The sequence below is a fragment of the Tachypleus tridentatus genome, chromosome 12 (assembly GCF_004210375.1).
Source record: "Tachypleus tridentatus isolate NWPU-2018 chromosome 12, ASM421037v1, whole genome shotgun sequence".
Classification (NCBI taxonomy): Eukaryota; Metazoa; Arthropoda; class Merostomata; order Xiphosura; family Limulidae; genus Tachypleus; species Tachypleus tridentatus.
The window spans coordinates 129,369,026-129,385,178 of record NC_134836.1 but is presented as its reverse complement, the minus strand read 5'-3'; the positions used below and the strand labels follow the sequence as shown (position 1 = coordinate 129,385,178).

The window sequence follows — 16,153 nt, the reverse complement described above, 5'->3', positions numbered from 1 at the left end:
GTTGATATTTTAGACACATCTTTACATTTGTTATTTATATTAACTTTATTGTTGTTTTACTAGTTCCAGGTTGATATTCTAGACACATCTTTACATTTGTTATTTATATTAACTTTATTGTTGTTTTACTATTTCACGTTGATATTCTAGAGACATCTTTACATTTGTTATTTATATTAACTTTATTGTTGTTTTACTATTTCACGTTGATATTCTAGAGACATCTTTACATTTGTTATTTATATTAACTTTATTGTTGTTTTACTATTTCCAGGTTGATATTCTAGACACATCTTTACATTTGTTATTTATATTAACTTTATTGTTGTTTTACTATTTCCAGGTTGATATTCTAGACACATCTTTACATTTGTTATTTATATTAACTTTATTGTTGTTTTACTATTTCACGTTGATATTCTAGAGACATCTTTACATTTGTTATTTATATTAACTTTATTGTTGTTTTACTATTTCCAGGTTGATATTTTAAACACATGTTTACATTTGTTATTTATATTAACTTTATTGCTGTTTTACTATTTCCTGGTTGATATTCTAGAGACATCTTTACATTTGTTATTTATATTAACTTTATTGTTGTTTTACTATTTCCAGGTTGATATTCTAGAGACATCTTTACATTTGTTATTTATATTAACTTTATTGTTGTTTTACTATTTGCAGGTTGATATTTTAGACACATCTTTACATTTGTTATTTATATTAACTTTATTGTTGTTTTACTAGTTCCAGGTTGATATTCTAGACACATCTTTACATTTGTTATTTATATTAACTTTATTGTTGTTTTACTATTTCACGTTGATATTCTAGAGACATCTTTACATTTGTTATTTATATTAACTTTATTGTTGTTTTACTATTTCAATGTTGATATTCTAGAGACATCTTTACATTTGTTATTTATATTAACTTTATTGTTGTTTTACTATTTCCAGGTTGATATTCTAGACACATCTTTACATTTGTTATTTATATTAACTTTATTGTTGTTTTACTATTTCCAGGTTGATATTCTAGACACATCTTTACATTTGTTATTTATATTAACTTTATTGTTGTTTTACTATTTCACGTTGATATTCTAGAGACATCTTTACATTTGTTATTTATATTAACTTTATTGTTGTTTTACTATTTCCAGGTTGATATTCTAGACACATCTTTACATTTGTTATTTATATTAACTTTATTGTTGTTTTACTATTTCCAGGTTGATGTTCTAGACACATCTTTACATTTGTTATTTATATTAACTTTATTGTTGTTTTACTATTTCCAGGTTGATATTCTAGACACATCTTTACATTTGTTATTTATATTAATTTTATTGTTGTTTTACTATTTCCATGTTGATTTTCTAGACACATCTTTACATTTGTTATTTATATTAACTTTATTGTTGTTTTACCATTTCCAGGTTGATATTCTAGACACATCTTTACACTTGTTATTTATATTAACTTTATTGTTGTTTTACCATTTCCAGGTTGATATTCTAGACACATCTTTACATTTGTTATTTATATTAACTTTATTGTTGTTTTACTATTTCCAGGTTGATATTCTAGACACATCTTTACATTTGTTATTTATATTAACTTTATTGTTGTTTTACTATTTCCAGGTTGATTTTCTAGACACATCTTAACATTTGTTATTTATATTAACTTTATTGCTGTTTTACTATTTCCTGGTTGATATTCTAGAGACATCTTTACATTTGTTATTTATATTAACTTTATTGTTGTTTTACTATTTCCAGGTTGATATTCTAGAGACATCTTTACATTTGTTATTTATATTAACTTTATTGTTGTTTTACTATTTGCAGGTTGATATTTTAGACACATCTTTACATTTGTTATTTATATTAACTTTATTGTTGTTTTACTAGTTCCAGGTTGATATTCTAGAGACATCTTTACATTTGTTATTTATATTAACTTTATTGTTGTTTTACTATTTCACGTTGATATTCTAGAGACATCTTTACATTTGTTATTTATATTAACTTTATTGTTGTTTTACTATTTCCAGGTTGATATTCTAGACACATCTTTACATTTGTTATTTATATTAACTTTATTGTTGTTTTACTATTTCCAGGTTGATATTCTAGACACATCTTTACATTTGTTATTTATATTAACTTTATTGTTGTTTTACTATTTCACGTTGATATTCTAGAGACATCTTTACATTTGTTATTTATATTAACTTTATTGTTGTTTTACTATTTCCAGGTTGATATTTTAAACACATGTTTACATTTGTTATTTATATTAACTTTATTGCTGTTTTACTATTTCCTGGTTGATATTCTAGAGACATCTTTACATTTGTTATTTATATTAACTTTATTGTTGTTTTACTATTTCCAGGTTGATATTCTAGAGACATCTTTACATTTGTTATTTATATTAACTTTATTGTTGTTTTACTATTTGCAGGTTGATATTTTAGACACATCTTTACATTTGTTATTTATATTAACTTTATTGTTGTTTTACTAGTTCCAGGTTGATATTCTAGACACATCTTTACATTTGTTATTTATATTAACTTTATTGTTGTTTTACTATTTCACGTTGATATTCTAGAGACATCTTTACATTTGTTATTTATATTAACTTTATTGTTGTTTTACTATTTCACGTTGATATTCTAGAGACATCTTTACATTTGTTATTTATATTAACTTTATTGTTGTTTTACTATTTCCAGGTTGATATTCTAGACACATCTTTACATTTGTTATTTATATTAACTTTATTGTTGTTTTACTATTTCCAGGTTGATATTCTAGACACATCTTTACATTTGTTATTTATATTAACTTTATTGTTGTTTTACTATTTCACGTTGATATTCTAGAGACATCTTTACATTTGTTATTTATATTAACTTTATTGTTGTTTTACTATTTCCAGGTTGATATTCTAGACACATCTTTACATTTGTTATTTATATTAACTTTATTGTTGTTTTACTATTTCCAGGTTGATGTTCTAGACACATCTTTACATTTGTTATTTATATTAACTTTATTGTTGTTTTACTATTTTCAGGTTGATATTCTAGACACATCTTTACATTTGTTATTTATATTAATTTTATTGTTGTTTTACTATTTCCAGGTTGATTTTCTAGACACATCTTTACATTTGTTATTTATATTAACTTTATTGTTGTTTTACCATTTCCAGGTTGATATTCTAGACACATCTTTACACTTGTTATTTATATTAACTTTATTGTTGTTTTACCATTTCCAGGTTGATATTCTAGACACATCTTTACATTTGTTATTTATATTAACTTTATTGTTGTTTTACTATTTCCAGGTTGATATTCTAGACACATCTTTACATTTGTTATTTATATTAACTTTATTGTTGTTTTACTATTTCCAGGTTGATTTTCTAGACACATCTTAACATTTGTTATTTATATTAACTTTATTGTTGTTTTACTATTTCCAGGTTGATGTTCTAGACACATCTTTACATTTGTTATTTATATTAACTTTTTTGTTGTTTTACTATTTGCAGGTTGATGTTCTAGACACATCTTTACATTTGTTATTTATATTAACTTTTTTGTTGTTTTACTATTTCCAGGTTGATGTTCTAGACACATCTTAACATTTGTTATTTAGCTGAACCTGATTGTTGATGCTTTGACACCTAGTTGACATTCTAGACACATTTTTGTATTTGTTATTTAACTTAATCATATTGTTGTTGTTTTAATACCTGGTTGATATTCTAGACAAATTTTTATATTTGTTATTTAGCTTAATCTTAAATTCAGAGACTGGAGTTATCACTCTACAGACTCTTGAAGAAATGGATAGAGAACGAATTCCAGAGTATACCCTAATTGTGGAAGCTCGGGACAACCTCGGCAGAGGCAATAAGAATGTTGTAGAACTATTGATTCGTTTGATGGATGCCAATGACAATATGCCAATTTTTCTGCAGCCTCGTTATGATGCTGTGTTAAACACTGACATGAGGTCTTTAATCAGAGATTAATAGTAAAGGTACAGCTATCTCTTTATTAACAATGTGAAGGTATAAATTTTTCCTTAATAACTATGCTACTATTTGTATCTTCTCACTAACATCTCCTGTAACAATCCTTCACTTGGTATCAAGGTCTTCTATAGAGAAGGTAAATTGTAAGGTACAACTGCATTAATGTAATTATTAAAGATATGGAAGTGTTCAGTTAAGAAATTCTATTTATATACTAACTTATCGATTTAAATTTAAATATTATTTTCATTGTACATATAATAATTGCTTTTATGTCTTATTTTGAAATTTATGTAAGTATTTTTATATTCTTTACAAAATGATTTAAAATATTTACATAAGGTTTTTTGATAAAACTATTAAAAATCAATTGCTACTAATATATTCAAATTAGGTATTAAGAATTGTTTATTGGTGCAAATGTTACACTACCTAAGAAGATGTAAAAATATAATACTTTGATAAGGGAGTTTATATATTTAAAGTGAGAAGAAATTTCTTTCATCAAAAATGTTAATTTTACTAGAGTTATTAGTCATCTTAATATCTAAGTAATAAACTTTATTGTTTGATTTGGAACTATTTTTAATTTGTAAAACTGTTGGGTTTTGTTACCAATATAATTATTAATTTTAAATAAATCTGGTTTATAAAAATTATTTGTGAACTTAATTTGAGTAAGATGATGGCTTGAACACCCACATCTGCTCCTCTGTTATGCTTCTTTTTTATTTTCAAGTATGAGAGAATTTAAGGCTAAACCAGATATTGGAGTACCACCAGTGTAATTTGGGTTTTATTGCTGGCAGTACTTGAGAAACCAGGACATATACCATAATGACCCACCTTATGGTTTATACCTAACATTGGATGCTCACATAAAGAAATTCGTAAATAATTATAATAAAAATCAAAACTGAATAATGCAATGAACAAAAGAAATATAAATTAGGAGAACGAGATGTGGGAGCTCAAACTCACAAAGTCCCACATCTTTATCAACATTTCTTTTGTCTTCTTTACTTTGAAGAACAGAAGTAATAGTAATAATAAGGTAAGTGAGTAAGATAATGCCAACTTTATAAGGTATGTTTATCTTACCTTCCCACAACTGTCTACAGGCAGTGAAGTAATGATAATAAGGTACTATCACTTGGGGATAAGTAAGTAAGATAATGCCAACTTTATAAGGTACGTTTATCTTACCTTCCCACAACTGTCTACAGGCAGTGAAGTAATGATAATAAGGTACTATCACTTGGGGATAAGTAAGTAAGATAATGCCAACTTTATAAGGTACGTTTATCTTACCTTCCCACAACTGTCTACAGGCAGTGAAGTAATGATAATAAGGTACTATCACTTGGGGATAAGTAAGTAAGATAATGCCAACTTTATAAGGTACGTTTATCTTACCTTCCCACAACTGTCTACAGGCAGTGAAGTAATGATAATAAGGTACTATCACTTGGGGATAAGTAAGTAAGATAATGCCAACTTTATAAGGTACGTTTATCTTACCTTCCCACAACTGTCTACGGGCAGTGAAGAGTGAAATTGATGTGGAACATTGTAGGTTTGAGCAATAATATATCGCTCTCCTAATTACTGTTTCAGTTAATTATTTTATTATTATTATTTATTTTATGAATTTCTTCTTGTGAGACTGGTGAATAGACGTTAAGGCTGATAGACACTGTGTCATGATCACAGTATGGGTTCTATTTCTCGCTTTCACCTCTAAAACATAGGGTGCATTTTATAAAGCTTGTTTGAATTTGGAATTTCGCACAAAGCTACTCGAGGGCTATCTGTGCTAGCCGTCCCTAATTTAGCAGTGTAAGACTAGAGGGAAGGCAGCTAGTCATCACCACCCACCGCCAACTCTTGGGCTACTCTTTTACCAACGAAAAGTGGGATTGACTGTCACATTATAACGCCCCCACGGCTGGGAGGGCGAGCATGTTTGGCGCGACTCGGGCGTGAACCCGCGACCCTCAGATTATGAAGTGCACGCCTTAACGCGCTAGGCCATGTTTATAAAGCACAGTATACTCTATTCCTTGGGGGTCCTTTTAATTTGTGCAGTTTTTTTATTTTTTATTTTGGCTTGTTTCTGTCTACTAGAAAATATCCATATATATATATATACTTATTTAATTACATATGTTTTATTTTGTCATTTTGTCTTGATGTAACCCTTTAATGTTCGTTTATAAATGTGGTTAATAAAAACTACAGTTAGCAATTTGTTTTGGTTGAATTTGGTGTGAAATTATGCATTTTGATTGAAACGATTGAGAATTAATTCATCATAATGGCTTAATTATTATAATTTTTATCTTTTATTTTTGTTTTTCAGAAAAAAATAAGTTTTTATTTTTTGTTTCACTAGGCTTTTGATGCAGACGAGATGGGCCCCAATAGTAATGTGACTTATGAAATAATAAGTGGTAATTACCAAGACAAGTTTCAAATAAATCCCATCTCAGGAGAGATAACTTTGAAGGAACCCTTAGCTGATGTAACAAATCAGGAAAGCCACAATTTGCCTCCCATAACCCTAAACGTGAGAGCTCATGATCAGGGCATTCCAGTGCAGTCGTCAAGTGTGGAAGTACAGGTACATAACCAGGTAAGTAATATTTCATTAATGTTTTACACATAGTTATCAAATAAAAAGACACTTAGTCATGTTTCTTCTTCTGTAGTACAAGCTTACTCCATATACACATTGTTATCACACCATCAACAGTAGTGTTTATCACACAGTCATATCCTTATCAGTGTTACTTCTTTCATTTTCATGATGTTCTAAAAACACGTAGGTCCAAGAAGTTTTGAGAAAAGGAAATAGAAACCACGTAACTCGAGTGCTTTCAAAAGGTGGATTTTTCTTCTTTGAATGCACTCGAGTTATAAGGTAATGTTTATTCTGTATTTAAAACTTTATCAGTAGTGTTTGTTCCATATTTCTGCTGTTAAAACCTGTGTTTATTTTGTAATTATGCTATTACATGTAATGTTTCTTCCGTATTCATGTTGTTAATGAGAGAAACTATGAGTTTCTTTCATAATATCATTGATAACACTGGCATTTATTTCATATCAATTAATATCTTTCAAATTGTACCTACAAATATTTTTTCAGTATTGATAACAGTAATACTAGTGTTTTTTATTTGCTGCTACTCTTAACAGTTATCTTCAGGTATTTGTATTTTATCTAGGAATATCTTAACCGTACAATAATGTTTATCATTCCACTACCTGTAGAGGAGATATGCCAACCAAAAAATACGAAATTGAGAGGTGACGATGTGATTGTTGTACTAAGTAAAGAAATCAGTTGTGTATCTAAGGTATTGTTTGAATGTTGTAAGTGACATTTTTTATTGTTGTACCAAGTAAAGAAACCAGTTGTGTATCTAAGGTATTATTTGAATGTTGTAAGTGACATTTTTTATTGTTGTACTAAGTAAAGAAACCAGTTGTGTATCTAAGGTATTATTTGAATGTTGTAAGTGACATTTTTTATTTTTGTACTAAGTAAAGAAACCAGTTGTATATCTAAGGTATTATTTGAATGTTGTAAGTGACATTTTTTATTGTTGTACTAAGTAAAGAAACAAGTTGTGTATCTAAGGTATTGTTTGAATGTTGTTTGTATGTGATATTTGTGATTGTTGTAGTAACTAAATAAATCAGCATCAATGAACACTATTAAACCAATACTAATTATTGCCTTGAATGCATTCACACATTATATTACACTGTTAAGCACTATATTTATAATAGGTTAAATATATACAATGCTGCCTACAATCAGGGAGCTTGACTCACAACCTGAGGGTTATGGTTTCGATCTTTGTTCTAATAAACATGCTTGAAAGTGTGGGGGACATTATAATGTGACGATCATTCCCGCTCTTCATTGATAAAAGAATAGCCCAAGAGTTGGTGGTAGATGATGATAACTAGCTCCTTACCTCTAGTTTTTTATTGTTAAACTAGAGACAATCAGCACAGATAGCCCCTCAGGTAGGTAGCTGTGTGCTAAATTCAACATAAATCAAACTGTCCTTACCAAGACACGTAATCAATAATGGATACATTTTCAAAGGGAGGAGGAAACATTGTTACTTGTTTTGTGTGTTTTAAGTACACAGTCGCTCATTAGCTGCCTGCACTAACAGTGTATTAATTTGATGTTTGTTACAAAAGTTATTTTAAATTAAACTTTTCTTGACTGTAAAAATGTTTTTGCAAGGATGATCTTTGAACACAAATAGATATAATACTGTAGCAAAGGTAAAGAGTGTTAATTAATTATTCAAATAACATTATGAAAACAAAATATAAATATTAATCATATTTAATTAATTTTTTAGACATTTATTTTCTGATCCACTTTAGGTCTTTCAATACTCTCACTGGAGCAAGAGTCAGTATTTACTCTGTTCGTCCTTACAATGGCAGCCAGTCGAGGTAATTAGGCTTTTTGTTGTGTTGCTCTTGAATTCATAAAAGTATTAAACTAATAATGTGTTTGTGTTGATGAAAACTTAATTACCATGACAGCAAAGTCAGTTAATTCAGTCTTGCTGTTTATAGCATTGCTCATGAAGTCATGAAAGTATTTAGCCAATAATATATTTCTGTTGGTTTAGCTTTATTTTAAATGACAGCCAATTCTGGTGATTTGGACAGATTGTTTGTGGTGAAGCTAACAAAGTCATGTAAGTGCTAAACTAATAGTGTGTTTCTGTTGACCTTGATTTTATTACTAGTTAGGTCATATAATGACTATATATATTAATCACAAATTTTTTACCTAAAGATATATTGCAAGATGGTAACAGAACTAGAAAAAAAATAGTTGAAAGGTCAGGGAAAATATAAAAACTGTAGAGAAATATGAAGAAAACTTCAACAAACTCAGAAAACAAAGGCTCAAACACTGACCTGTTAGTGGAAATGGATTCCATTAATAACAGTCATTTCCATTCTCCCCTCCAAAATTTTTTCAATCCAATTACTAGTCTTTTTTCCAACCTCAATTAATGTGATTTTTAGCTAATCTTTTGTTTGCATTCTATCAAAAGCTCTACCAAAATCTATGTACACTAAATTTATACCCTATCAGTCATCTAAACAACAAATAATAAAAGTTTATAGATTAATGAATGAAAGTTATTCCTACTTACAAACACACAACATTTTGTTCACTAAACAACCTCCAATATTTATATCTTATCTTCTGTTTCACTTTGAGCTCATCCATTTTTTTCTTGACATTAGAAATAAAACTGTTTATGTATTTCTTCATTATGTTTAAATCTGTTGGTCCTAAATTTTTTCCATTGTTTTAGGTATTCTATCAAGTTTATTATTACTAGTTTCAGGCTTTCTAGTCAGTTATTTTACACATTTTTTAAAAGAAATACATGAGTCATATTGTTATGAGTAGGTGTCAGTCATGGGTCATATTGTTGTGAATAGACATTAGTCACAAGTCATTGTTATAAGTAGAAATGAGTCACTAGTCATATTTTTACGTCCTTATATCAGTCTTAGTAATGTTGACACATTATTGTTTCATTAATTCGATTGAATTACAATTACTGAACTGAAAATAATTATTTCCTAGCTCTGTGGCTTATGCGTGGGTAGCTTACCCTCTCAACTCTATCATTGATGTCTTCAGCATGGAGGATGCCATCAGGTATGGAAGTATTCAGTATAGTTTTATGTATGAGGCATTAAACGAAAGTAAAGGTTAATATATATATACTACAGTCACTAGTTTTCTTCTATATCCTAGAATACAAGACTAACTTTGTATAACAGAAATACTTGACTAGCTTTGTATAATAGAATTACCAGACTAAGTTAGTATAATAGAAATACCAGACTAACTTTGTATAATAGAAACACCAGACTAACTTTGTATAATAGAAACACCAGACTAACTTTGTATAATAGAAACACCAGACTAACTTTGTATAATAGAAACATCAGACTAACTTTGTATAATAGAAACACCAGACTAACTTTGTATAATATAAACACCAGACTAACTTTGTATAATAGAAATACCAGACTAACTTTGTATAATAGAAACACCAGACTAACTTTGTATAATATAAACACCAGACTAACTTTGTATAACAGAAACACCAGACTAACTTTGTATAACAGAAACACCAGACTAACTTTGTATAATAGAAACACCAGACTAACTTTGTATAATAGAAACACCAGACTAACTTTGTATAATAGAAACACCAGACTAACTTTGTGTAATAGAAACACCAGATTAACTTTGTGTAATAGAAACACCAGATTAACTTTGTGTAATAGAAACACCAGACTAACTTTGTGTAATAGAAACACCAGACTAACTTTGTGTAATAGAAACACCAGACTAACTTTGTATAATAGAAACACCAGATTAACTTTGTATAATAGAAACACCAGACTAGCTTATTATACTAGAAATACTAGACTAACGTAGTATAGTAGAAACACTAGACTCAGTATAACAGAAACACCTGGTTACCTTATTGTATTAAAATCAAAACTCTAGGCTAGTTCAGTAAGTTAGAAACAATAGGCTAGCTCACTGTACTAGAAACACTGTGCTAGTTTGTTATACTGTAAATCCTAGATTAACTCAATATACTAGAAACACCAAACTAACTCACTATGCTGTAAACACCAGATCAGAACAGTATGCTAGAAATACCAGACTAGTTTATTATATTACAAACACCAGACTATCTAAGTGTGCTAGCAATAAGCTATTTGAATATTGAAGAAACAACTAGAAATGCTACACTAATTCTATATGCTAGTATCACTAGGTTAGCTCATTGCCAGGCTAGGTTGGTGCACTAGAAACACTAAACTAGCTCAGTACCAGGCTAGATCAGTGCACTAGAAGCACTAGGTTTGCTCAGAGTCAGTTTAGGTTGAGGTACCAGAAACGTTCATCTAGAATTCTAGATCATTGTCAGTGTGTCATTGTCCTGGAAATGCTAAGCTGGGTCAGCGTTAGGCAAGAGTTTGGCAAACTAAAAACACCAGGCTACCTCAGGGTTATGTTAGCTCATTATACTAGCAAAAGCAGAGAGTTCAATTTAAGGATTGGTCATTGTGCTAGATTTTAACAAATCTGAAAAGAAACTTTTGAAAACAAGTAATTTTAAGATATTAAATTTTTTTCACCTTAGAAATGAAAAAAAATGTTCCTCTTATGTGCTTTAAAAATGTACCTTATGCACCTTAAAAATGAGATTTGAACTTTCATAAATTTCCTAAGATTGTACTGTTTCTCTCAAGAAGAAAGTGAAAACTTTGTCAATGAAAGAAACAGTAAAAAAAGTGGATGATGTTAGTGATGGAAATCATAGAATACAGTCTCGTTATTGGAGACAAATGGACTCTTGGATCATTGCTTTTATGTTGTTGTTTCATATTAAGCATATAGCTGCACAAAGGGCTGTATGTGATATGACCACCACAGTCTTCCACACTGTTCAATACTTGGGAAAAGTAAGACAAAGGCATATCCTTTATATCACTCCATCAACACTTGACATTCAGTAAACAAAGAAATTTTCTCTACTCCTCTGAAGTAGACAAAGGCTTGTCCTCTACACTTTTCAACATTTGGCAGGGAGTAGACGAAAACATTACCTATATACTGTTCACCCTTGAGCTGCATTAAAATAAAAGCATCTTCCTCAAACTGTTCAGCACTTGACATGAAGTAAAGATAGACATTTCCTCCACGCTGTACAGCAGTTGACATGCAATAAACAAAGGAATTATCTCTGTCTACACTATTTAACACTTGATGTAGAGTAGACAAAGACAACACCATTACACTTTTCAACACTTGAGTTAGAGTAGACAAAGACATCTCTTCCACACTGTTTCAGTCATTGGAAAGGAGTACACAAAGGAATTTCTTTGACAGAGAAACTGAATCAAAACATTGTTGAGTAATTATGGTTACTGTATGTTAAATGCAAATAGAAATTTACTTCTGCTAAGGTACTGTTTCAGAAGAAAAGTCACTGTTGAAGATTCTAGTATTAACAAACTTCAGGCTTCAAACGACAAACATATGTATTACTTATTTCCTTTACAGCACAATCTATGGTCGGCAGTATATTCTACAAGACAAAAGTGAGGTAAGAATTCATGTACCTTTACAATAAGACCATAAAAATAAAACTTCACAATGAAAGTTCAGTTTTAATAGTAGCAGTTTGTTCCTGATGAAAGCCTACTTTTAATAATAACAGTTTGTTCCTGATGAAAGCCTATCTTTAATAATAGCAGTTTGTTTCTGATAAAAGCCTACTTTTAATAATAGCAGTTTGTTCCTGATGAAAACCTACTTTTAATAACAGCAGTTTGTTCCTGATGAAAGCCTACTTTTAATAACAGCAGTTTGTCTCTGATGAAAGCCTACTTTTAATAACAGCAGTTTGTCTCTGATGAAAGCCTACTTTTAATAATGGCAATTTGGTCCCTGATGAATAACAGATATGCAGAGCTTAAAATATACTATGTCTGTTTAGTTCATAAACATCAAATACAAACTATACAATTCCTAAACATTAAACATTGTACTAGAACAGAGAATGTGAACACAAGTTGAATGATTCTAACGTGACAGTTTTGCCTTTTTCACATTACTTATAGCAACTAATGAATACATTTAAATACAGTTGGTCTATTTTTTTATTCTGATTGGTGACCTGATGAAAGTCCATCTTTAATAAATCGATCGGGTTATTTGATTTTTTTCAGATCTAACTTTTTTATGTTTATCTTTTGGTGCTGTTGAATATCATAAATAATTAAACACACATCATTCTCAATTTATCTATCATATAATTTGCTTTTATACGATACTGTGTTTGGATTATTTATCTTTTAACGTGATTGTACACTGGTTTCTTAAGAAAGAAAGGTTAAAAGAAGAGCCACCGTTATTGGCTATTATTCTGTTGTTTTTTTTAATAGTGAAGTTACTAAATTAGTATTTATCTGCTGTGAACAAGATGCTGGACTTTTTTCCCAAACTTAAGAGATTGTATAGCACACCAGGTGTATCTGATGTAATCTATTTACAAATTGTCAGTTCTCTTTAAAACTGTCAAACTTTTATGAAAATAAACAGATAAGTTATGAAAGGGCCAGACAAAAGCTAGTAACGTTTTTTGGTTTGATATACTTGTTTTTTTGGTTTGATATACTTGTCTTGATTTTTGGTGTTTTAGATCAGGAAGTCAGACAGGAAGATTATGAAGCTTGATATACTTGTCTTGTTTTTTGGTGCTTGATTTTAGATCAGGGAAGTCAGACAGGAAGATTATGAAGCTTGATATACTTGTCTTGTTTTTGGTGTTTGTAGATCAGGGAAGTCAGACAGGAAGATTATGAAGCTTGATATACTTGTCTTGTTTTTTTGGTACAGGAAGATCAGATACACTTGTCTTGTTTTGGAAGTCAGACAGGAAGATTATGAAGCTTGATATACTTGTCTTGTTTTTTTTGGTGTTTTAAATCAGGGAAGTCAGACAGGAAGATTATTAAGCTTGATATACTTGTCTTGTTTTTTGGTGTTTGTAAATCAGGGAAGTCAGACAGGAAGATTATGAAGCTTGATATACTTGTCTTGTTTTTGGTGGTTTTAGATCAGAGAAGTCAGACAGGAAGATTATGAAGCTTGATATACTTGTCTTGTTTTTGGTGGTTTTAGATCAGGGAAGTCAGACAGGAAGATTATGACATCGTTTTCTGGTTTCTAATTACAATTGTCATAATTCTACTGTTACTGCTCCTCTTGTTGTTGATGTACTGTTGCTGCTGCTACAGAGGAAAAGTGTGGTAAGACAACATCCTCACCTTTTTAAAATAATTTTATTTCTCTGCATTTAATAATACTTTTTTAAATTTTAGTATCTTTAAGAAATCATCATTTTTATATTTTTAACCAATAGAAATAATTATATTTGGATTAATTTACAGCCTATTAACTTTTGCAATTTTTATTTAAATGTTTAAGTCAAAATGAACGTGTTATACTAAAAACTGTACCATTCATTACTCCATTAGTACTTTTTATTAAGAAACATTTAAAAGTTTTCAACATGACATTTCAGGAGAAAAGAATACATGAAAGCAAGCAGTAAAGTTGGACCTGTTGAGCACATTGTTACCATACAAGAGAAGGGGTCAGCAGAGAATAAGGATGGACAAAGGTAACCGTTTTTTAGTCAAATTTGAAGTTTATTAAAATAAATCCTCCATATTTGGATACTACAATGGGGAAATGTAAGAGCAAACAATGTCTACATGTATACTGTAGACAATATAATGCTTCAGTAACATGCTAAAATCAGCTTTAAACAGAATATGTCATACAAAATGTCTATGTCACTGTCAACAATTGTGACCAAAATATATCGTAAAAACGCTTGTTTGTCACTGTTAACAATGATGAAAAAGGATATTTATTTTATACAATGAGAATGAAGGTGTATAATTAGTTGTGCATATCTAATACATTATTAGCACAATTTTCCTCTTAATGTTTTGCTAACACTGATTTCAGTCTATAGTTTAGAACTTTGTATAATATAAAGCTGCATCATTATCATTAAAGGCTCAGCACAGTCAGGTGGTTAAGGCATTCAATTCATAATCCGAGGGTTGCAAGTCTGAATCCCTGTCACACCAAACATTATTATATCTACAAACATGTATAAAATTATTATATTTAATACACTTTGTAACCAGGAAAGTGAACAACTATCTACAAACATAAAAAAAATATTATATTTAATAAACCTAATGCATATGAAGATAAAATATTTTTGTGTTGGCTCTTATAAAAAACTTCATTTTTTCACATGTTGTGTCAGAAAAGAGCCATGGCATGAAGATGAAGCTCGTGTGTGGAAATACAGCCAGATCTCACCCAATCACAGACGAGGCGGTATGGACAACCATAGGGATTACAGGCATGAACGAGTAGAGAGGGTATATCATGAAAGAAGATTAGTATCACCAGATGACCGGATCAGATATACAGAGTTGCCAAGAGACATAACTGGTGGCCAACAAGTAGGAAATTACTATGTTGTTCACAGAAACATAAAGAATGGTCAGTGGAAAGATGGAGATAGGTACAGGGCTTATCAATTTGATGACAGCAATAAACCAAGAAGAACAGAAATTCTTTATATTAAAAGTCCTATTCATGACCCTGAAGTTCATACTTTAAGGTACAGAGGTGAAGCTGATGAAGAAGAGGTTTTTCGTAGTGTTAGTCAGCAAGAGAGCATCAGAGACAGACAAGAACAAAGAGATTCTCGATCATATGATGCATTACATCAGCCCAGAAAGATTGTATACAGGGATGAGTCAGATCCTAGAGATCAACAGCTTAAGTTTTCTAGATATCACAGAACCAACAGTGATGTCTACATACCCAACGTGGATGGAGATATGTTTAGTCGACCAGTACAATACGGCAGAACTCAAGCAGCTGAGAATGGTAACTTTACTATGCCAGAAGAAAAGGTAGAAGTCAAATAATACATGGTGAAGACTCTTGCTGGAGAGACAAATTTGAGGTTGAGCAGCGCTTTGTTAAAAGATTTGAAGAAAATGAAAAACCTCAATGTAACTCTGGCATTCAAAACACTTTTCATGTAACAGAACAACGGGAAAACATTCACCAACAGTTGGAGCCACAAGACAGAATTACCCTGGTTTATGGTGAATATAAACAGCAACCACCTGACGTCAATCGTTCCTATCAAAGAATCAACAGTTATCAGATGACATCAAATGATGCCATGCATTGTAATGAGCCATCAACTAACCCTAACATGACTCGAAGAGAGATAATTAGAGAATATAGATATTCTAATAATAAAGTGGACCAATGCTCACAGAACAACCAGAGTTCTGCAGAAAATCAGGAAGACAAAACTAGAACAAGCCAAGATAATGAGACAGTATATGTTGAAAATTATTCTGGTCAACAGAAACTTGAA

At 30.1% G+C, this 16,153-nt stretch overlaps 2 protein-coding genes across 2 annotated transcripts in view; both read left to right on the top strand.

Moving 5' to 3' along the window:
* LOC143235785 (cadherin-86C-like) overlaps positions 1–7,348 on the top strand; it is a gene marked incomplete at its 3' end in the record, with an annotated part of 51,042 nt that extends 43,694 nt beyond the window's left edge. The window contains 4 exon segments of the mRNA XM_076473986.1: positions 3,824–4,044; positions 4,047–4,072; positions 6,463–6,702; positions 7,298–7,348. Of these exon segments, the coding sequence (XP_076330101.1) occupies positions 3,824–4,044; positions 4,047–4,072; positions 6,463–6,702; positions 7,298–7,348 (538 nt within the window).
* Positions 7,349–7,350: 2 nt separating this feature from the next.
* On the top strand, positions 7,351–15,689 carry LOC143235784 (uncharacterized). Its single transcript, XM_076473985.1, has 7 exons — positions 7,351–7,379; positions 8,484–8,555; positions 9,718–9,792; positions 12,226–12,268; positions 13,849–13,976; positions 14,252–14,350; positions 15,014–15,689. Exons 1-7 carry the CDS (start codon positions 7,351–7,353, stop codon positions 15,687–15,689), a joined length of 1,122 nt encoding a protein of 373 aa, XP_076330100.1.
* Positions 15,690–16,153: the final 464 nt, after the last annotated feature.